General features: G+C 32.4%; 1 protein-coding gene and 1 long non-coding RNA gene across 2 annotated transcripts; both read left to right on the top strand.

Annotated features, from left to right (window-relative positions):
• Window positions 1-769: 769 nt before the first annotated feature.
• On the top strand, window positions 770-7,295 carry LOC132740695 (uncharacterized). Its single transcript, XR_009627190.1, has 3 exons — window positions 770-877; window positions 1,935-2,054; window positions 3,094-7,295. It is a non-coding gene; the product is annotated as an uncharacterized LOC132740695 (long non-coding RNA).
• Window positions 7,296-9,919: 2,624 nt separating this feature from the next.
• LOC132740687 (melatonin receptor type 1B-A-like) lies at window positions 9,920-23,133 on the top strand. Its single transcript, XM_060728639.1, has 7 exons — window positions 9,920-10,261; window positions 17,085-17,385; window positions 17,594-17,871; window positions 18,759-18,922; window positions 19,618-19,824; window positions 20,796-20,997; window positions 23,008-23,133. The coding sequence occupies exons 1-7, from the start codon at window positions 10,199-10,201 to the stop codon at window positions 23,104-23,106; spliced, it is 1,314 nt and encodes a 437-aa protein (XP_060584622.1). The 5' UTR covers window positions 9,920-10,198; the 3' UTR covers window positions 23,107-23,133.
• The last annotated feature ends 691 nt before the right edge of the window (window positions 23,134-23,824 follow it).

Here is a 23,824-nt window from a genome sequence, read left to right as displayed (position 1 = left end):
CCTGGTCTAATTTTGGAGTTATTGCCCTTTGTTCATTTTTACACTTTGACTTTTACCCGGGACATAACTCTGATATCATCAGGAAAACTTTATAGATAGATAGATCTCATTGAATAGAAGTGCAGTGCAAAAAACATAACTCCGCTTTGCCTAATTTTGGAGTTTTTGCCCTTTGTTCATTTTTTTTATACTTTCCTGTGTCCAGAACCTTCTCGGGGAGCATCACCCGGTTAAACCGGTTCTTGTTGGATTTGGAGCAGTTCTTTAGAAAATTTAAGGGTTTCAGTATCAAAATACAAAAATTGAGCTACCAACCAATTAGAGCAAGATCATCAGACATTGAAGTTATGTCTGGATTATATTGGTAACAAGGGCTTATGACTTTAGTTTCCAGCAGAAAAGGGTTAGAGTTTGAGGAGAACAGAATGATGGTATAGTTTTAGTAAATTGTAAGGGTGTCCGTGATCGAGTGGTTAAGGTCGTTGACTTCAAACCACTTGCACTTGACCACTGTAGGTTAAAATTTTCCGGCAGCGACTTTGGATTCTTTCATGTGAGAAAGCTTTTCAGCTACCTTACAAAACCCAAGGTTCCACCCTGGTGCCCATTTGTGCCTGAAATACCACATAGAAGGGCACCCAAGGTCTTTCCTCACTAGAAAGCTGGAAATTCCCCTTTACTGTGCTAATGCGACGTTAAACCCAACAACAAAAATTTTTAATACAAAGAGCATTATGGAATATTATGCATAATCATATTCTTTGATTTATCACATAGGTACAGAATAGGACCATTTGAAGTAGAAAGTGCATTATTAGAACATCCAGCTGTACTGGAATCAGCTGTTGTCAGCAGTCCTGATTATAATAGAGGAGAGGTTGGTTCTGTTTTAATAGAAAATATTTTTCCACTTCCTATCTGAATAGAAAGTGAACCAGATTTGTAATCTAGGGGTCTTTGTTTGATCCTCAGATGAGGTGAAATTTCTGTTCAGCAGTTGATTTTGGACATTAATTCTAATATAATGCTCATTTGTCACTCACAGCTGACTCAGAAATCATGTGGGATTATTAATTGGTCACATCAGTAAAGAAATTGGTAATTACTGGTTAGTTATCCCGAGATATGATAAAAAAAATGTGTTAAGATCGGTGTAAAATCTTGATAAATAAATATAAGAAATTCTAAAATTTGGGTAAGGAATTTATTTTGGTAATTACTGGTTAGTTATCCCGAGATATGATAAAAAAAATGTGTTAAGATCGGTGTAAAATCTTGATAAATAAATATAAGAAATTCTAAAATTTGGGTAAGGAATTTATTTTAAGCCGCCATTTGACTTCCTTCTGAAGTGAGCCCAAAATTAAAATAGTTTCTTTAAACAGGAAAGAGCTAACTGTATCATTTTCTCTACACAAAGATGACAATATACATATATGTCATTGTATGTCATTGTATGCTTCTCATATACAAAAACTTATTTGAGCCGCGTCATGACAAAACCAACGTAATGCGTTTGTGACCAGCATGGATCCAGACCAATCTGCCTCTGCGCAGTCTGATCAGGATCCATGCTGTTCGCTATCAGTTTCTCTATTTGTAATAGAGTTTGTAAGCAAACAGCATGGATCCTGATCAGACTGCGCGGACGGGCAGGCTGGTCTGGATCCATGCTGGTCGCAAACCCATTATGTTGGTTTTGGCATGATGCAGCTCATTTCTATTTCCTTGAATTACAAAGTTTTAATGAGAGGAGACCTCAAACTTCATTATCTTGGTTGAGAGACAGACCTACCTCCCAACTGTACTGGTAGATGGACTGCCAAAATATGACCAAAACCAGGTGTTAAAATTGGGTTGGAAAAAAAAGGAAAACAGGAAAATACCTCCAATAAAGAACTGTAATCATAATTCATTTTATCTAAATGTTACAGGTTGTTAAAGCTTTTGTCACTCTAACTGAACCATTCAAGATGGCTGACAAAGAACAGCTTGCTAAAGAGTTGCAAGAACATGTGAAAAAAGTCACTGCTCCATACAAATATCCAAGAAAAGTAAGACTTTTTGTTGTATTTTATTTTGAGGGTATATTTTTGATTTTTTTAGTTTCATGAAACTTAATCCTCATATGGCTGAGAGGTTGCCTTAAAGGGTTGAGGCAACAGAATTGCAGCCACTGTTTATCCCTGCATGGTTGTAAGAGGTGACTAAATGGGGTCTATGCATCTATTAGCTCCAGCAGGTGTGGTGGTTTTGACCTCTGTTTTTGCTTTAAGTTTGAAACACCCAAGAGTAGCCAAAATCACCTTTCCTGTTTCGGCACCATATGATGTAAATTGTGTTGGTGCGCAGTAAAACTAAAAGAAACAAAGTATGAAACTTGAATTTGGGAAATATATAATATTTCGTTATTTAATTCATGTCAATCAAACAAAAAATCTGGCTGCCTGCAATTGACTTGGCAATTTTTACGCATGCACTTCTAGTTTTTGAAAAAAATTTCAATAAGTCTACTGTTTGACAAATCTTATTACTGTAAGTTGATAAGTTTTAACATTTTGACAGACAAATCCCTTATCACAACAATGAACAGGTCCATATTCAAAACAGGTCAAGTTCATTTTGCAAATTTAGTTATGTAAGGTTTAAAGGAGTTTTGTAAGTTGAAATGTATAATGATTTTAATCCATATTAACTTCTTTAACAGACGGAAAGTTTAAGGAATGCCAATGAGTTCCAAAAGCCTTAAAGCATATAATTTAAAAATTGTACATAGGTCAACTTGGCCCCTTACAATAAAATTTAAAAAAATGTGATTTTTGGCCTATTTTGAGTTAAAAGTGTTCAAATGCTTTTAATTTTTATGTCATTTTGCATAACAGATTTGATTTTTCTTGAAAAACAGAGTAAGTAATTGATCTGAAAATTAGCACACAAGTTTTTGGTATAGACCTACATCAAATAGTAATGATTCTTGAAAAAATATTTCCAGATCTGTCATGTAAAAAGGTCTTAGTTGAGTCCCTTTAATGTTTAGGATTGTTTTATTTTTTCAGTTTATCATAATTTCATTGATATTTATTGCCATTACAGATTGAGTTTGTGGATACATTGCCAAAAACAGTTAGTGGAAAGATAAGGCGTGTGGAGCTGCGTAATAAAGAATGGGGCAGAGATGAAGAATAACTTGTCTTACAGAAAATAATAAAAAGCCATTTTTGTGTCGCCTCTACGGAGTAGTGGCGACATATAGGGATCACTTCTCCGTCGTCTGTCTGTTTGTCTGTCTGTCCGTCTGTTTGTCCGTCCGTCCGTCCGTCACAAAACTTGTCCGGACTACTCCTCATAAACTACTGGTGCAATTTCATCCAAACTGGAATGATCAGTACCAAGTCTAGTTGTGCATATTGTCAGCATTTTCCGGTTCAATGATTTTTGTCAGAGTTATGGCCCTTTAATAATTTTTATTTTTAAAGTTTGTCTGGACTACTTTTCTTATACCACTAATGCAATTTCAATGAAACTTTACAGGATTGATCTGTAGCTCAAGTCCTTGCGCATATTGCACGGGTTTTCCGGTTGAATGATTTTTGGCCGAGTTATGGCCCTTTGATAAAAAGGTGTTTTTTACTGTGTGTTGCCAGATACGCAAAAGCTTGTCCGGACTACTCTTCATAAACTACTGGTGCAATTTTATCCAAACTTTACAGGAATGATCAGTACCAAGTCTAGTTGTGCACTGTCCGTCTGTCACAAAATTTGTCCCAACATGAAATTGGCCATCATGAGGCGACACATGTGATTACTGATGGCTCTTGTAATAGTGACTGTGTGACATAACTTGGTATAATTGCAAATGATTGTGATGTTAAGTCTTTAAATGATAAGAAAAAACAAATAACAACGCCATAACGTGTTGAGTGCAATTAACGCGTGTTTTGTTATTACCAGATGTTTGTGTGCCTTGATGTTAATGTTTAAGTCTTTAAAAGATTAAATAAAACATGGTTTTCTAAAATGGTGGCTTTGTAAAAAGTTACTATTATGTTGTTTATACAGTTTATATGTGAAATGAAATTTGAACAAAATTTGTTGTTACTATATTGCATTTTGACTTTTATTAGACTTAGTTTTTGCAAGCATTGATAAATTTTGTCTAGATTGACTTTTTAATGACTTTTTATAATTGTGTTGAAAATTTAAAATGTTGTTATTTATTCAGGAAAAACTAACATGTTACAAAAACTGCCTTACCCCTTGTTCTGCTGATGAGCCTTTGCCACCAGTGTCGATATATGCATAAAAAATCTTTATATTAATAGATCTATTTTTTTTTTTTATAAATAGATTTATTTTTGTACAACTTTTATTGGAGGTTGTAATACTTTTGAAATACATTCACATTTTCAAAAGTATTTTCAATTTATCAATATATATCAATAGATGTTTACTATGAAATCCGTAATTCAGAAAATTTGTCTGTAATTTTGTAACTCTTTTGTATCAAATCAGATGGTTTTTCTCACATTGTTGTTAATCATACAGTAAGCATACACATGTTAACATATTTTCATGTATAAAATTTTAATGTTTTTATATAAAATGAAAAAACCTATTGCTATATGGTTTTTGTTAGTTGATATTTTCATAATTAATAATGAATCCTGTATAAAACTATGGACGTCCTTGGTATTCTGTTTTTTTCCCAGTATTATGTGGCTCTTTTTCATTGTCATGTTGTCGACATTTGTTTTTATCCTTTACAGAGTTTTTACTAAAAAAATAAGTTAATAGTTCTTATTACAGATTTTCACTAGAAAATAGGTTAATTATTATTGTTTGATGTCCTTATAATTTGATGATTGATTAAAATTTCTTGAATGCACCCTATAATTCAACGGCCAAGCCGTTGTTTCTTTGTGCAAGAAACTTTACATTTATTGATCAGTACTAGTTGGTTCCAGGAACAGATTTGAGAGTGTGTCTATGAGCTTATAGCTTTCTACACTATCAAACTAAAATCAATTCTGTATAAATCTAAGAAATATATGTCTATTTGTGATTTAAAGGGTATAAAGCTATATCTAATGAAATATTTTTATAGAATTTATTAACAGTAAAATTTTACAACTTCCATAATGCTCAAAAGAGTTTTAGAATAGATTGTCCTTATTATAACAGAATATATTGACCTTGAACAAAATATTATGCTGCTATTTTAAGTTGGATTTTCACTGCTTAGCAGGGATTTTCACTGCTTAGCAGGGATTTTCACTGCTTAGCAGGGATTTTCACTGCTTAGCAGGGATTTTCTGATTGACTTCACTTTTAAAGAAAATATACTGACATATTTCATTCATATAAGCATTTTGGAAGTATTCTTTTTTCTAAATTCAAGTCATTATTTATATATATAGCTTTATACGCTATAATATTTTCCTTTCATGTAAACTTGGAAAGTTGTCATATCAATTTTAACAACAGTGAACAAGCGAAATTTTGACTGAAGTTCAATTATAACTTGGATTTATTTTTAAAAAAAACTAAATTTAAGAAGACAGATCATTGATTATTGATCCTAATGACTGGTTTTTGAATATGATCCTAATTTTTATCTGGAGTATTAATATTGAATTTGATCTTATTCTTGATCCTTACTCTACCTTTTATACTCAATATTGACTGGCATTTTAAGGCACATTATGCCTCAGAAATCCATATTTATTACATTCTTTAGAAATATCAAACATGTGTTTAATAATGTTTGAATATGGATTTAAAGTATGTGACATATTTAACAGCTGAAGAAAGTAGCACTGAATATGCAGTAATGTGTAGTAAAGGTAGAAAAATGTAAACAAATTAGTGTTTTGACTTCCACACAAAATACTTATTCACTATAATTATACCAATGGCCAATGAAACAAAAGAAGCAAAGATAGGTCATGTATTTGGCAAATGAGTATTTTTTGGAAACTGTAACAAGATACCAAAAATTTTAAGTTTTTGTAGAATAAAAATGATAGCATTTCTGAGAAATACTGTGCCTTTAAGTCCGTTTTGTAGTATTTTGGCATGTCCATCTATTGATATTGATATATTAAATAACTGTTATTTAACTTTTTTGTTCTGCAACTTTACACAGAATTATATAATTATATATATATATGCTAATGATATTAAATTATATTATATTGAAACTAGAATGATATTCATTTAAGAACTCATATTTGCACACATATTAATAATATTTAATTGCTGTTGTTGTTTCTACAAATATGTAGGAAATTTTTAAAGCATTTTTAGATACATTACGGTACTTTGAGATTTACCCTGACCTTCCTAATTTTATAAAATGGACTTGCCTTGCTTTGAATTTTGACCATCCCATTTGTAGTCTCAGGGATTTCAGTAATCAAAACACTTAAAGTAACATTGTCAGATGCACATATTTGTATGGCCCAGGTGGTTTACAATGTTTATCTGATGTAAAAAGTACTGAAACTGTAGAAATTGTGTGCATTTTTGTGAAATTATTTAAAAGGCATGAGATATTGAAATTTTCCAACTTGGGTTACATTGATTGTTTAGATATTTATCTAAAGATAGAAATGATGTAATACTTGAAGGACAGATATATATATTTAAAGCCCCTATTTATGAATATGTTTCCCATCTCCTCAATTTTGTTATTTTTTTAGCTGGAAGTGACCTTGACGGTAAGTTGTTTATGCATACACATCTATTTTAATTAAGTTGATCTAGCCAATAAAGGAATGTAAGGTAACTTGAAAAAATCTATGAGATTTACATTAAAACATGCAAGACTTTAGTTCCAAGATCAAGATCAAATTCACTGAGTAATCTCTTATGCTGTTCTAACTTTTGGTCAAGGTCATACATTGTTTGGATAAACTTTTGTACAAAGGTCATAACTTGAGGTCAAGGTCATATATGTTGGACATAAAATATTTTGCCAAGATCATAACTGAAAGTCAATGTAAAACCGATTTTGCATGTTTCTTTTGCCAAGGTAATAACTCAAGGCTAAGGTCAAACACTTTGGATGTGAACTCTTGTCAAGGTCATTACTCAAGGTCATTTTTCAAGGTCAAACATGGGAAACTCTTGCCAAAGTCATAATTTTGTTGGCAGTAACTAGCAGAGAATACAGTTGGTATCAATACTTGTAGTAATTATAACAATAGGTTGTGATTTTCAGAACATCAATTTTGTGTAACATTTCTAGGTAGTATATTTAATATAATAACATAAATAAATTTATACAGAGATAATCAGAGTTTGTTTGTTTTCATTTGATTAAAATATCATAGAATTATTTACTCTGTGACGTGTCTTACATGCATCTTGTTATTTACAGGATAAATACATTTAAACAAATTAGTCTTTGAAAAAGAATATTTGTCCACTTTTCAAAGAAAAATGGTGGTGGCATAGTCACGCCTTTGCTAACCATTTTGATTAAGTTTTCATTTATGTTCATTATTTCAATACTAACAAAGGTATAACGCTTAATCCTTACATGTGGATGCACCTTGATGAGTCCTGCCTGTCATACCATTTTTTAGGTCAATAGGCCAGAGGTCACTGTCACCTGAAATATGTAATAGGTTAATGTCCATTTCTCATAAACAACAAGATATTCACTTTAAACTTGTTATGCTTGTTCATTATTATTGGCATGTGATACAATATCACAGGGGCAGATACTCATAAAATAGTTTGCAAATATATGCCTTTTTTACTTTAGCTGAACTTTTTGTAACAATATTCACTTTAAACTTGGAATAATTGTTCACTATTAAATGGGACGCATTTCTAAATGGTGGATATTACTTATGGCCCTTCTATATTTTTGTTATTTTCTCAAAAAAAAGAAACATCAAAAAAAAAGAAACATCGTATACATGTATATTCAGCAAGTTTTTCAGAAGTACCCCCTCCCCATTGGCCAATTCTTTACGTTGCTTTCGTGGAGCGCGCTATTCCTCGGATAGCATTTGTTTACTTTTTTATCTTGCCTGACATGAAGTTCACGTGTGAGTTGCAAATATTTCGTATTTTACGTCGAAAGTTGTTCTTATTTCCCTTTAAATTATCACCTCTGATACCAAGGTACAAATGAAATAAATTTTGGCAGCAATGGGCCTTTAATAGAGCCTTTTCATAATTCCACTCCATGTAGAACTTTGGTATAGGTTTGAAAATATTTTTTGCGGAAATAGGAAGGCATGGAGACTTTGCATTAGCTCTCTACTATGATTTTTCTTTAAAAAGATGTGAAGCTTTGGTCAAATTGACCTACCCTGATGACTGATAATTTGAAAAAAAATCTCCATCATTGCTTTAATGATTACGGTGGGTGTTTCAACCAGAGGTTTATGAAATTTATCTCCATTATTACACTCACGTGCTCGATCTGGCAAAAAATGTATGACTTTGATGCTGAGATATTTCCAGTGTTTAGTTCTTGTCCAGTAATGTTGAAGTTGCCTTCATTCCAGAAGTTTATTGGATGAAGAAATAAATGTTTTACAAGTATACGGTTCCTTTCCATGGATCTTGATAGAAGGGAACTTGGCGATAGATTTATATATGTAAAATTTGAAGATATCTTAACTAAAAGGTGTACCCTTAGAACAAACCGAGCTTATAATAAAATACCCCCGCTAATTCAAACCAAAGAGAAATGTCTGAAATGTTCAAAAACAAGTAAAGCCGATGATGTGGATGTAATTAAGAATAAGCCATCAATTATTAAGAAGCATTAACTCTTTCAAAAAGAACGTGATATGCGTTCAATTCAAGATTTAGTATACTGCATTTTTGTAAATAAATATTACAATGAAATTAAACATAATTGGAAGTGTGCCAAACTGCTTTGAAAATGCAGCTTTATGGTCTAATGCTCCGCACAGCTTTGCTTTTTTCTTGGGAAATTTATTAGAGGTGATTATTTTCATCGCTTCTGAAGTCATACTCATAAAAACATTACGGGCGCTCAATTCATCCTTTTTTTTTCTGATTTAATTTGATTGGTATGGATAATGAAATATAATTAAATTTATCCGGCCTATAACTCTGACTGAAATTGACGTATTGATACGTTAGTGGTGCTTAGAACGTGGAAACAAAACATAATCTGCCGGTGATAGCTAATGATACAGCACCGAAGATCGGCTATTAATTTGCTGATTAGTTGTTAAATACCAGAATGATTTGATCTCGTTAATTAATTATGCGCTTTAATTTTGGACTTTGCCTTTAATTAGAAACTTGGAGTTGATAAAATAACAAAATTGTGTGACTTACAGCGGTCTTTTTTTACATACATATATAAAATTTTGATTATAAACGGATGAAGGCCTTTGGAATAAATCAATTTCTAAATCTTAAATGTAATTAAAGACATTTTCATGTGTAACTGTTGAGCTCTTCTTAAGCCGGTGCTGGGGTGGGGTATTAACATATACCTTTTCTGACCATGAACAGGTTCAAACAAGCCAGCATTTTTAATTTTTCCCGTCTTCGGAGGATTCCATTTTGACTATTTTACTGAGATGATAGAATTGTGGTACATGTAATAAGATTAAATTTTATATGTAAATTGGGCTTGATTACAGTTTAGTTGTTTTTCTTCATTTTTTTAAAGTTTAATGCAAATTTCAAACTTGACAGAAACGATTCTAAAATAAGCTAGTCTGAAATCGTATATTTTCTTCACAGTTACTTTTGTTATATTTGTTTTTTTTATATTCTGCAACGGTTTTTATCAATGTGTTTATAACAGAAAATTACCGTTGTCAACAAAACCAGTACCATTCTTAACAAATTTTGGTACGTTCAGCAAACAAACATATACTTTATGTTATTTTCAGAACAGAACTGTACGTTTAAGTAGTTAATAATGATCAAGAAATGACGAAGTTAAGTCTCTAATAATGCGATAAATGGCGATGATGTGATAAAACGAATTCCGAAAATTCGGCTTTTCTATTGGCTACTAACTCGCGTGACGAAGATTACTGCGCACATGCCAAATTGAATTTTTCAATCCGATAACACATTTATTTGAAATATAACGGAAATTGGTTTAACTATTCATTGTTTTAGTTTTGATAAAACGTGTTTGTAGATTTTTTAAGTATTTGGATTTGTTGACTTCACGATTTTCAAGATGACTATGCTTGGATCGAAAAGCCTGGAATTCGTTGAAGAAGTAATCGGCTGCCTGAGCGAGGTAAAAACACCAAAAACTTTTTTTCCGCCATCGGCAAATTCTTATGTAATAACAAAATACTATTCGTTCTAAAAATGCCTAAAAGATAAAAAAAATAATTTTAGAAAGGTGTCATTTTTTTATCTATTGCATCTGCAAACATTCAGATGTTTTTATTTGCTTTTTTTGTTTTTTTTGTTGTTTTTTTTGTTATTCTTAAATGCATAAATTTTATTAATATATAATATCTCATCTATGTAAAGTACACTTATATATTTCAACAATGCCATGCGCACATTTATTCTATATGAAAAATATAAAAGACAAATGAATCACAAGACACTACTTGTCATTTTCTAAAAATCTAGTCATTTTGTGATGAAATATAAATATTATCTATAGTACCTGTAATACCGACATTGCTAAACTATTCTTGGGAAAGAATAATTTGCTTAAAACGAAACAGATACAGCTAAAAAGTTAACCTTCCTCAATTTAATTAATCAAATGGGTTAATAAGTGCTACTTAAGTTTTACAAAATGCAAGTTTGATTTGCATGGTCCGATGTTTTATATCTAGCTGAATTACGATCTACCACAAAATAATATTATCCCATAACTTTAACAAAATATGTTTATGATTATTAATTAAATCTAATTGTTGAACGATGTAACGTAAAAAAATTTCTGTTACCTACATTTTCCTTTTCTATCGTTTATGTTTACAAAAGAAACGAATGTTTTGGGTTTTGGGATTTTTTCTGTTGTTTTTTTTTATTGATATTTTTGTTGTTTTGTTTTTATTTTTAAATATATTATTATACATACAATCATTCTCCGTTTGCCGGCATTTATAATTTTTTACACAGGGCCTTATATATTTTAATGATAATAGCATATGTCGCGAAAACAATATTGTTGTTGGTGATAATGGGGAATTATTATACAACTTTCAAAATGCAGTTTTTTCTATATTCTGAGAAAAACAACGATAGATATTATACAATCTTGAATCAAATCAATACATTTCTATAAAAAGGTCTAAAAACGTGTTCTAGCTAAAACACATTTGTACATCAATGTTTTCTATTTACTTTCAACATAAAGACCACCTTTCTTTAACGACTACTTTGTTAAAATTTAAGTGGTCTTTCCAAATACTTAATATTGCATTTATTTACAAAATGAAAGACGTGTTTTCCTCCTTTATATCTATAAAAAAAATCTGCAATGAAATGACGTTGCGTTTAACATTGGTGTCAATAAAATAGTAAATTCGAACTCGCGTGACAATCATGAAAGTATACGCTGTTTACAGATGTCAAAGATTCATTCTCCTGAATAACACAGTAGAATCGCGGTTTTTATTTAAAATATCTTTATTACCCTAACAGCTAAAACATTCTCTTTTGAGGAAACGAATACAGAAATCGTTTTAAAGCCCACTTGCGGCTTGGTAGAGCGAACTCCATTAAATATAAAGTGCAAAATTACCTTGTTAAAAAGTTCATGGAGGTCATTCGTCTATTTTATTCTCAAGCACGAACACTCTAAGTGTGTCCTGATTTTTTTTCTTGACATACAAAATAAATTGTTTTACTACGATCTCAAAAACCGCAATAAAAGTAGTCGCTTTTTCTTCCATCTCTTTTTCAAAGATAATATTCTCCTTATGCGAATGTTAACCATTAGGCTTCATTTAAGCAATACAATCATGTGTATGAACAATAAAACATTTTCAGGTGAAGCTTGGAGAAAGGTCTTAATTCGTAAGGCATTACATACACATTCCCCGTTGTATATATTTATAGTAGTCTATTTCTGTCAGTAAATAATTATGAATGAGAGATACATGTATAGATTTTTTTTTCAACTTTTTGCCAACTGTAATTTCGTTACGCAATAAACATGATACCTTAATACTGTTTATAACAAATCTCACGGGAAATCAAAATGACGCCTTGTTTACAGATTGCTACCTTACTTATAAAAAAAATATTTCAGATTTGGTGCTATTTCTTTAGATGAAAATCATCTCAAATGTCCCAAAATTCATAATTCTAACAACATCTGTTTTCCTTACTATAAAAATTCAAGATTTTACTTCAAAGGCATAAACAATTTATAATGTTCGTCGCCACGAGACAAAATGACTGTTACAAATTGTATATGAGAAATGTATGTAGTTACTGAATACAAAATAAATTAACAATAACATTTTTATATTGTAAAGAACCACAAATACATTGTATATCAATATATTTTTGTAAATAATAGAATGCTTTATACCGGTATATACAATATAAGTATATGAAAAACAATCAATTATTCGTTCGTAATACATTTGCGAAGTAGATACCAGTATACTTTGATGATCTTAACAATTCCATGCTTTTCATTGAAAATATGAATTTATTTAAAGTAAGCTAAGAGCAATAATATTTAGCAAATGTTCTTTCCTTAATTCCATATAAAAAGAAAACATATTTAGTTCTGATGCATATTGTGCCTTTCAATAAATATTAGAGACGGGAGAAAGTTTGGCGATTTTGTCCGATTTATCGAGTTCGTGAATATATATATAAAAATATTTGATATGATAAATAACATCATCTCAAACATAGCCTCGTTGCCTTTCAGTGTCATTTAATAATTTAAAAATACTGTTTAAAACATCTAGTTCCAGACAAAATATCTGACGTGCCGACCAACACCGGCTTCTTGAGACAAATTTTTTGACACATATAGCATTTGAGCCGTACCATGACAAAACCAACATAGTGTGTTTGCGACCACCATTGATCCAGACCAGCCTGTGCATCCGCGCAGATTGATCAGGATCCATGCTGTTCGCTTACAAACCATATTACAAGCAGAGAAACTGATAGGAACAGCATGGATCATGATCAGACTGCGCTGATGCGCAGGCTGGTCTGGATCCATGGTGGTCGCAAAGGCACTATGTTTGTTTTGTCATGGCGCGGCTCATTTTTTTTTCTAGACTAAAAATTTAAGACTAAGTAAGTTATGGTAAAAAGAAGATTTTTATGAATATTTTGTGCGCAGATTCATTAAGATGAAAATTAAAAGATTAATACATCAAATTTAATATATTTTTATGATTATATAATTTACGAAGACAAAATAAAGCAATGTAAGCCATAAATAAAACAAACGGAATTGTAAAGGCACATTTTCAACAGTGAAATCAACAATGGTAATCACTTGGTTAAGTTTATTAAAATTGTATTATATAATGTTACATTATCAACACAAATACAGTAAACATGATTTAAGCTTGGACAATGCTATAAAGTAATGCACATACTTATACAATAGGATTATGTCACAATTACAGTAAACGAAGGTAATCTGAAGCCCTTCCCTAAATCACTTCTTTGATTGACAAACAATTTTCGACATTATACATTTATCATATTGGAATTTTCAGTTAATTATCGATCAATTTCCGACAGTTGTTCACAATACACACAATCGATCAAAACAACCCCGATAATAGAACAGAACAGAACAAAATCTTTATTGTAGACTTGGGCTCTACGCTCCTCGTCTATATAAATACAATACATATAATACAAAAGTCAATCAATTACAGCATGAGTACAGAGAGAGATAAATAAATTTTCTGAATAACATTTAATGTGTAACAGAAACTTATGCAATTCGTGAGTACAAATCGCCACAGTAACTCTGGCAATTTCTGAATATAACGTATTTAATGTCGTTGTTTTTTTTTAACAAATGTCACTAGTGAAGGTTATACAAACATCAAATTATATCAGTTCGTTGGATCTGATTTTTAAAGCACAATTAAGATAACATGCTAATTTGTTTAAAACATCTATGTTTGTGACTGACATTAATTCAAGAAATTTAAACATGCTAGGTCGTTCATAATAATAATTGTCTATGTAACGTTTCCTAATCCATTTATACTTGGGACACATAATAACAAAATGGAACTCATCTTCAATATCAGAAGAATTACATATTTCACAACGTCTTTCAGTTCTTTCAATTCTGTTTTGTCCATACCTTCCTGTTTCGATGCGTAATTTGTGAGCAGATAATCTAAATTTTGTAATAAGTTGTCTAAATAATTTGTTTTTAACAGAACTCAGGTAACTCTCATATTTGAAGTCATGTTTAATATGCTTATATACAGTTAACACTCTGTTGTTCTCTAAGCTACTTTTCCATTCTTGAGTGAAACAGTCTAACAAACGCTGTTTAAATTGTATAATAAATGTGACTTCATTACAATTTAAAGGGTTTTCCCAAACATACCCATAACCAAACGTATATAACATTGATTTTACATTTGACAACCAATTAGTTTTATTCTTTTGTACGTTTTCCAGCATAATTGAATACACCGTTTTTAAAACACAATTACTAGTTTTTAACACTTTAAACCAAAATTTAAGCACTTTAATGTAGCGATTGATATACAGCGGGAATCGTCCTAATTCACCATATACACCAGCATTACTTGTGGATATCTTAACATTTAATACTCGTTTGCAGAACTTCAAGTGTATACGCTCCATCTCTTTACATTTGGTAAAACCCCACACCTCAGCTGAATAATTTAAAATCGAGGTTACAAACGAATCGAATAAACTACACATAGTTTTTGGGGAAAACTCGAACTCTTTCGTATTAACTAATAATGTATTCATTGCTTTAAGCGCTTTACCCACTAACATTTGGGAATTAAGATTGAATCCACCATTTGAACCAAATACGACACCTAGATAGTTAAAGTTCTCGACTGTTTCTAATGTAATTTCATCGTATGTCCATTTCTCATCATTATGTAATCTACCACTCTTTCGAAATACCATCACTTTGGATTTTTCCGTGTTTACTTTCAAACCCCATCGATTACAATATGTGTTTAAGTCATTTAAACTCAGTTGAAGATCCTCGATGTTATCCGATAATAGCACCATATCGTCTGCATATAGGAAAAGGATTAGTGTTATATCGCCATAATTAAGACCACTTCCTGGTCTAGATCCTAGGAATAATTCTAGGTAATAGACATGTATATATGAAATTCCAATAAAAGTATATATTTTTTGTAGATAAATATCCGTTTGGTTATATAATATTATTAAAGGAACATGCCCCAGAAATCCATTTTTTTTTAATTATTTAGAAATGTTTAACATTTGTTTATAATGTTTAAATAATTGATTAAGTGCATGTTAGAGATGTTTTAAAACTGAAAAATTAGCGCTTAACACGCAATTATGTCTCGTAAAAGTAGCAAAATGTTAACAAAGTAGTACTTAGACTTCCATACAAAGTACTATAATTTTACTATAGTTATATCATGGACTTCAATTGACATAATATAAATCCGTGGTTATACCAATTACAAACATGTAGAACTAAAGATGCAAAGATAATTTACGTTTACTGCAAATGAGTACGTTTTTGGCAATTGAAACAAGATACAAAAAATAAAAGCTTTTTTTAGAGTAATAAGAATGATAGTATTTCGGAGGCATAATGGCCCTTTAAAATTAAGTGATAACAAAAACGTTAAAACAAAATCGTGACCATTGATGATGATGATGATGATTGTGGTAGTGGTGGTGGTGATGATGATGATGGTGGTGATGATGATGATGATATGATGGTTAAGGTGATGATGATGATGTTGATGGCTGAGGTGATGATGATGTTGGTGATGATGATGATGATGGTGGTGGTGGTGGTAGTGATGATGATGTTGGTGATGATGGTGATGGTGGTGATGATGATGGTTGAGGTGATGCTGATGATGGTGGTGGTGATGGTGATGATGTAGGTGATGATAATGATGATACGATGGTTGAGGTGATGATGATGATGGTTGAGGTGATGATGATGCTGATGGTGATGGTGGTAGTGATGATGATGTTGGTTGTGATGATGGTGATGGTGGTGATGATGATGATGGTGATGATTATGTTGGTGGTGGTTGTGACGATTACGATGATGATGATGGTGATGATGATGATGATACTTTCTATATGTAAACATATGCACGGTCATTAATTGACTGTCAACTAAGGTCTGTGTCAATTAAGGTCCGTGACATATGTCATCTTCAGAGTTCCAAATGCTTTTTTTCCATGGTTTTAAGATCGGTGGTCCATGGAATAAAGATTACCGGTCGGTTGGTACACTGTGTATTAAAGATGATTTGTCACGAATACGTGTGAATCAGTCTCCTTGAATAGCAATATTTTACACAAATAATTCACATGCTAATATTCGTAATTCCTAAATCACGCAGTCAAGGCATTGCTATAATTACGCATAATTTGAAGTTTCGCGTTTTTGCAAACTTTGTGATATAATTATAATGCAGCTAGTTTAAATTATGCTAGAATCGCCTGGTTTTTCAAAAAGAAAAGAATCAGTACAGGTGTTTTGCCATCAGATTTTCTGTTTTCACAAATCATGCCAGAGATTGTCTTAAACACACACATTTTAATGTACATGTACACTTTTATATGAAGCTGTTCAATTATCAACTTTTATATTTATCGAAGAATATGGAGGGAATCAGACAAATAAAATGAAATTGCCGATTGCAAAGCAGCTTGAGTTACATACACTTTTCTTTCCATCAAAAAGGTTTACTATGATTAATTCGACAAATTACGTCATTTTTCGTCCATGTATTAGAAACATATACGTAGTTTAGTAATACATAACTTTTAAAGATCTGCGCACTGAAAAATAACATCGGAATGATACTTTTTCCCTTTTTTGCGCGTGCATTACCTCACGAATTTTCTTTATAATATTTGTAAAATTTCAGTCTGTCCTTTCTGGCTTAAACACAACTATTTCTTCAACCATGCAGACCATTTGCAATGAAACTACAATGGAAAAGGTTGAGGCGTATGTGAGACCATTATGGGAGGTTGACTTTGTAATGGCGCTGATTTACTGCTGTTTGGTCGGTGTTGCTCTCTCCGTCGGCACGGTCGGAAACATCCTTATTCTGATTGTAACAGCCGGAACCCGGACAATGAACAGAGTCGGGCGGGATTTTGTAATAAACCTAGCACTTGCTGACCTCTGCGTGGCGGCCGTAGCGGACCCGATGTGCATTCTAGGTCGGTATTCTCTAAGATTATTGTTACATTATAATTTTACCTTCTATTTAGTATCTTGCTTGTTATACATTTTTATATCAATTACAACAATACGGCATTTACGTGTATTTTATCTGATCTACGTAAAATGAGAAGTAAACCCAACACCATGTAGGCGAAATCTCTTACTAATTTAATCTTTTTGTTTTCTTTTGCCGTTTTTTTAAAGGCGTTATAAAAGGTGAAAAATGGTTTCAAAGCCGCTGGATTTTGTGTGAACTGGTTGCCAGCATGTGCCTTACAGCCTGCTTCTGCGCGTTCCTCAGCCTCACTCTGATGTCAGTCAATCGATACGTTTTCGTCTGCCAAAACAAGTGGTACCAAAAGATATTTCGACGACCAGTTTGTATCGCTTTGTGTATGATGTGCTGGATCTCGGCGTTTCTATTTGAGTTTCCGAATTTTATTGGCTGGGGAGGCCATTATTTCGACGAGAAAAACCAGCAGGTAGGCACACACAATTCTCGTCTGGGTAATATTTTCGACCTTTATCGAGTTCTGAATTACTGCTTATTATTTGTTTATTTGGATGAACTATATTAAAAAGACAATAAAACAAAATACGCTATGTCATTTTATAGAATATTGATGGATTTGCCAGTTATGGGGTGTAAAGCGAGAAACAGACCTAATTTGAACCACACCATTATCTATATGTATAATTATTTTTATACTCAGACGTAATTTGTTGACCATTTTTTATTATTCTTTATATGCAAGATACATGAAATTTTATTTCAGTATTAATGTACTTAATTATCTTAGGTATCAACGTGCTAAAAAGCTCTAGTTATTGTTCATCATTCCAAATAAAGCTCTTTTTTTTTTATCTCAGTCCCTTAGAACGGTATATATTAAAATTTTTCACGCAACTTTGAAGCAACGTACATAATGCAACGTCCAATAAATCGTCTTACCTACAAGATAGTAATATTAACGCATTTTTTTCATAATGAATATTTATCATTTTAAGTCCGAGTTCATTTTTTCAGGCTTGGTAAAAGCGAAGAACGATAGACTATAGGGACATTATCAGTTATATTGAAATACCAAGATTTGAATGAACTTTTTCTGCATTCTTACTGTGAAACAGCATACAATAACGGTTTATTTAATTAATCAACAAACAGATTGCCTTCCTTACTGTAAACTAAGACTGCTTGGTGTGAAACTTGTTTGTAACTTCATCTTCATGATATTTGGGTTACAACCCTCTTGCACTAAGCCCTCTATCTAGAATGAAGCTTTGGTTTGTATTGTCAGTAATAATGAGGTTGTTAGAGCATGTGAAAGATCTTTAGGGAACAAATGTGATATTTGTCGTATATTTTCAGTGTATTTGGGACAGGACTGCAAGTTTCTCGTACACGGTGTTTGTTTCGGCTGGGTTGATCGGAGGCCCTCTGTTACTTATGGGTCTCTGCTTTATCCTAGTATTCCGGAAAATTTGGTTGACAAAGAAAAACGTGTTCTCACTGGACCTGGAAGACCCCCTCAGGTATAAGAAGTTCATGATAAAATAACCGGCTTATCAAATATAAATGAGCCGCGCCATGACAAAACCAACATAGTGCGTTTTCGACCAGCACTTTGTTGGTTTTGTCGTGAAACAGCCCATATTCTTTAATTAGATCCGAGAATTCTTCCTAGATCATTCAACCAATAGATATGTGTTGAGCTTATTATATCAAGTATGATAATTATTGATGAATTGATAGGTCATCTCATTAAAAACGCCCTTTGAACTTTCACTTTATCTTTCTTTGTATAACATAACACGCGTTTGTAAGACGATTTTCTCTAGATAAAATTTTTATTTTTATATTATCTTAATCAACATTTTTTTAAAAGTTATTCTATTAGTTATAAATATTTTGACATTATATGGCCGTTTATAAACGGTTGTTTACGTTTATATACGGCCATATAGCCTGTCAAAAATCTTAATAACGAATTTATATATCAGAAAAAAGTGAAATACATTTTTTTTCGTGTAAGCTGTTTGTTTTCACCTTACTCTCGAATAATTAGCATGTTATTTGCCAGTTACTTCCCGGTATTTACCGGAAAAGTTATTTTTAATGTTATGGATTATTAAACACTAAACAGGATATACTCCGACCATGTGTCTTTTTGTTATCTTGTTAAGTTATCTTTGCTATCGTGGAATGACTCTTTAACTTTGTAATATAGGATGCGACGTGTGTGGCAAGAGGCACTACGGTCTTCACGTACGCTGGTAATCATCTTTGCGGCCTTCGTCATCTGCTGGACACCGTACGCTATCCTCACGGCACTGGATGTAAATGACACGTTCTCTACAGAAGTTCACTTGTTTGCTACCATGCTGGCCCATCTACATTCAAGCCTGAATTTCACTATCTACATGTTTACAAACAAGTAGGAATTATAAAATATGAATAGTTTGGACAATCGTGATTTTTTATTTCGTCCTAACCCACGATGCATGATGGTACGAGGAAAAGCGACGGAACGATGACACGATGATGAGAACACGCTGGTACGGTGGTGAAACCACGATGGTACGATGCCTAATCGCGATGTTACGATGGTGAAAACGCGCTGTTTACATTGCGTCTTCACCATCGTAACATTGCGTTTTTTACAACCGTACCATCGTGCATCGCGGGTAAGGACATAATAAAAAATTACGATTGTCCACCGTAGATTAGTGATACTTCTCCAAAAAATCACAGAATGATATAAGGCAGTGGTTAGCCGTTCGGGTCCGTATTTCAGGTCAAAAGTTCTAGCTGTACGTGATTCCCGTCTATATACGCTCCTTCAATAATATAAAGTAAATTACTCTAATTATAACATTGAAAGATTTTGCATGACAGTGACGGTAGACGTGGAGTATCAATGTATCAAGTTACGTAATTTATAAACCTCAAGTTACGTAATTTATATACCTAATATTACCAACGCATTCTTAGAAAATGATTTCTGAAAAATACGGGAAATACATAAGTGTACCGCATATCGTACAAGTATTTTTCAGGAGGGAGTTACGAGCTGTAAAAACCGGTTAGACTGTATTTTCTGGCTCCGGCGGACTGGTGGTTAAAGTTGCTGACTTTAATTCACTTGCATCTCAACATTATGTGTTTAATCCCGACAAAGATTTTAGATTCGTTCATGCGATGAAGCTATTCAATCAACCGACAGAAAGTCGGTGGTTCTATCAAGACTCCCATTTCGAGCCTGAAGTAATGCACTGTGGCTTCCTCCACCTGTTAAGGGTAAACCTCGCCAGGTGATATTTAAAATATTGACAAGACTTAAAACCGAACACACACAAAAAACAACAACAAAAAAACTGACGGTATTTTGACATTTTTATTCAACAGGAGGTTCCGACAATCCGTGTTCTCCCTATTCCGCTGCAGCCTCACCACATTTACCTACAGAAGTTCAACCGACCATGACAAGACCTTGGAAACAGCTTCTTCGAAGAGCGACAGGACTGTCAGTGAACTGCCAAGGAAATATTACATCAACGCAGCGCTTCAGCCCGAGAAATCCCTCAAAAACGGTTTCTCTGACATCGGGGTATTTCTTTACACATAGCACGTTTTTTTTTGTATTTTATTATTACAAATGTATTATTATTTCCATTATTGATATTATTATTATTATTTATTATTATTATTATTATTATTATTATTATTATTATTATTATTATAATCACTATCGTAATCGTTGTTGTTGTATTCATATCAAATCGTTCTTTTTTGTGTTTTCATCATCATCATCATCATCATCATCATCATCATCATCATCATCATCATCATCATCATCATCATCATCATCATCATCATCATCATCATTATTATTATTATTATTAATATCATCATCATCATCATCATCATCATCATCATCATCATCATCATCATTATTATTATTATTATTATTATCATCATCATTATCATCATCATCATCATCATCATCATCATCATCATCATCATCATTATTATTATTATTATTATTATTATTATTATTATTATTATTATTATTATTATTATTATTAAAGTTTTCATACCGACTCGTTCCTGCTGTAAAAATATAATATATCAACGAAATGGAAAAACACTTGGCAGGGTGAAATTAGTTACTGTCTGGAATTAACATATTACTATAAATTCTTATAAGGTTCTGCAAAAACGAAATATGTTGAACATTTGTTTACGCTGTTTTGACGTATGAATTTCTTTATTCTCTGTTAACAAGTAATTATTGATTCAGGAATAATACATTGTTTTATCAAAAGAAATTCCTCGTTTATCAATAATGATTTTACAACAGATATTTCTTCTTAATACAGATTTTTTAATAAAAAAAAAACCCGTTTATCATTAAGGATTAATAACAAATTATCAAATTTTTCCTCTTAAAACAGAATCAAAGAAGACAATTTGATGATAAATATAGGACAGTTAAAACTTTTCAGCGACTAATGAGGGTAACCATCAATTGCCTAGACCTTTTATACGAAAAATAATTCCACGAGTTAATTTTGTTTTCTGTACTATAATTGTGCATTTATAGAATGTATATACATGTAGTACAAGAACATTTTCCTACATTGTATAATTTTAATTGTTTCACTTGAACATTGCATAACCTTTCTTAGAACCACTCTCAGAGCCACTGTAATAGCCACTCTAACAACAACTCTAAGCACCACTCTAACAACCACTCTAAGCACCACTCTAACAACCACTCTAATAGCCTCTCTAATAGCAACTCTAAGCACCACTCTATCAACCACCCCAAGCACCACTCTAAGATTCTCTCTTATATCCAATCTTAGCACCACTCTAACAACCACTCGAAGAGCCTCTCTAATAGCCACTTGAAGCACCACTCTAACAGCTATTCTAAGCACAACTCTAACAACCACATAAACACCACTCTAACAACCACTCTAAGAGCCTCTCTAATAGCCACTCTAACAGCTTCTTTAAGCACCTCTCTAACAACTACTATTAAAGCCTCTCTAATAGCCACTCTAAGAACCACTCTAACAGCTACTCTAAGCACCACTCTAACAACCACTCCTAGCACCACTCTAACAACCACTCTAAGAGCCTCTTTAATAGCAACTCTAAGCACCACTCTAACAGCTACTCTAAGCAACACTCTAACAACCACTCTAAGCACCACTCTAACAACCACTCTAAGCACCACTCTAACAACCATTCTAAGAACCTCTCTAATAGCCACTCTAAGCACCACTCTAAGAGCCACTCTAAGCACCACTCTAACAACCACTCTTAAAGCCTATCTAATAGCCACTCTGTGCACCACTCTAACAGCTACTCTAAGCACAACTCTAACAACCACTCCTAGCACCACTCTAACAACCACTCTAAGAGCCTCTCTAATAGCCACTCTAAGCACCACTCTAACAGCTACTCTAAGCACCACTCTAAGAGCCACTCTAAGCACCACTCTAACAGCTTCTCTAAGAACCACTCCAACAACCACTCCAAGCACCACTCTAGGATAACACTAGAATTACACTGTTATGTGATGATACCTATATATCTATATTTGCAGTTTGTTGAGAAGGGGAATGAAGATGGCACGATATACAATGACATGATGAACGAGAAGAACGGTATTAACGGGACATATGGCGACGTCCAGAAATACTAGCATTCACCCTTTTATAAACAAAAAGTATGTATGTACTAATTGCTATGACTTGCGTGTATAACACCTAGCTGTTTAAAATACCAATTAATAATTTAGGTCTACATGGAATTTTTTTAAAACCATATCAGGTATTTTCATTTAGAATAAGCACTATTCAATATTTGTGCAATGTATTTTCCATAAATACCATGACTTCTCGATCTGATGTGTCATACCCAATTAGATACTTCATACCTTGACACACCAATAGTGTTTTTTCTTTAAATCCCATGATTTATTATATACTTATAAATGAAATGTTTGAAAAATATTGATGAAATACAATACGTTTCTTTCAATAAGTTTTTTTGTTCAGTTTCCGTATTTTCCCTCTAAAAATGTTTTTTTTTAACAGCAGTGAAAATATTTTCAGCATTTTCACTGGGGTCTTGCCGGAATACTTCTAGCTATTACACAAATTTTACGAGAAATTCAAATATTTCATTCATTCAAATATTTCTTCCACCACTTATGAAATATTTATTTTCATGCCACTCGATGAAAATATATCCTGTATTTAAAGAAAAAAGCTTGAATATCTTCTATATATGCATGAAATCCTAATAATTTGTATTTTGTACCTATGAATCTCGGTGTTTTTATACCTTGTAATCCTTATTATATTATATATACTTTTATACCAGGACAATTAACATATTTCGTGCTATGAAAATCAATC

This window comes from Ruditapes philippinarum, unplaced genomic scaffold (genome assembly GCF_026571515.1).
Source record: "Ruditapes philippinarum isolate M1 unplaced genomic scaffold, ASM2657151v2 ctg418_1_1_1_1, whole genome shotgun sequence".
In the NCBI taxonomy this organism is placed as follows: Eukaryota; Metazoa; Mollusca; class Bivalvia; order Venerida; family Veneridae; genus Ruditapes; species Ruditapes philippinarum.
Note: the sequence above shows the minus strand (reverse complement) of the source record. Positions and strands in the feature narration are given on the sequence as shown.

Coding starts and splice junctions, on each gene's coding strand:
- LOC132740687 (XM_060728639.1), top strand. CDS start 10,199: ATGACTATGCTTGGATCGAAAAGCCTGGAATTCGTTGAAGAAGTAATC. Junction 17,872..18,758: donor TCGACGAGAAAAACCAGCAG/GTAGGCACACAC, acceptor GTATATTTTCAG/TGTATTTGGGACAGGACTGC. Junction 18,923..19,617: donor GACCTGGAAGACCCCCTCAG/GTATAAGAAGTT, acceptor TTTGTAATATAG/GATGCGACGTGTGTGGCAAG.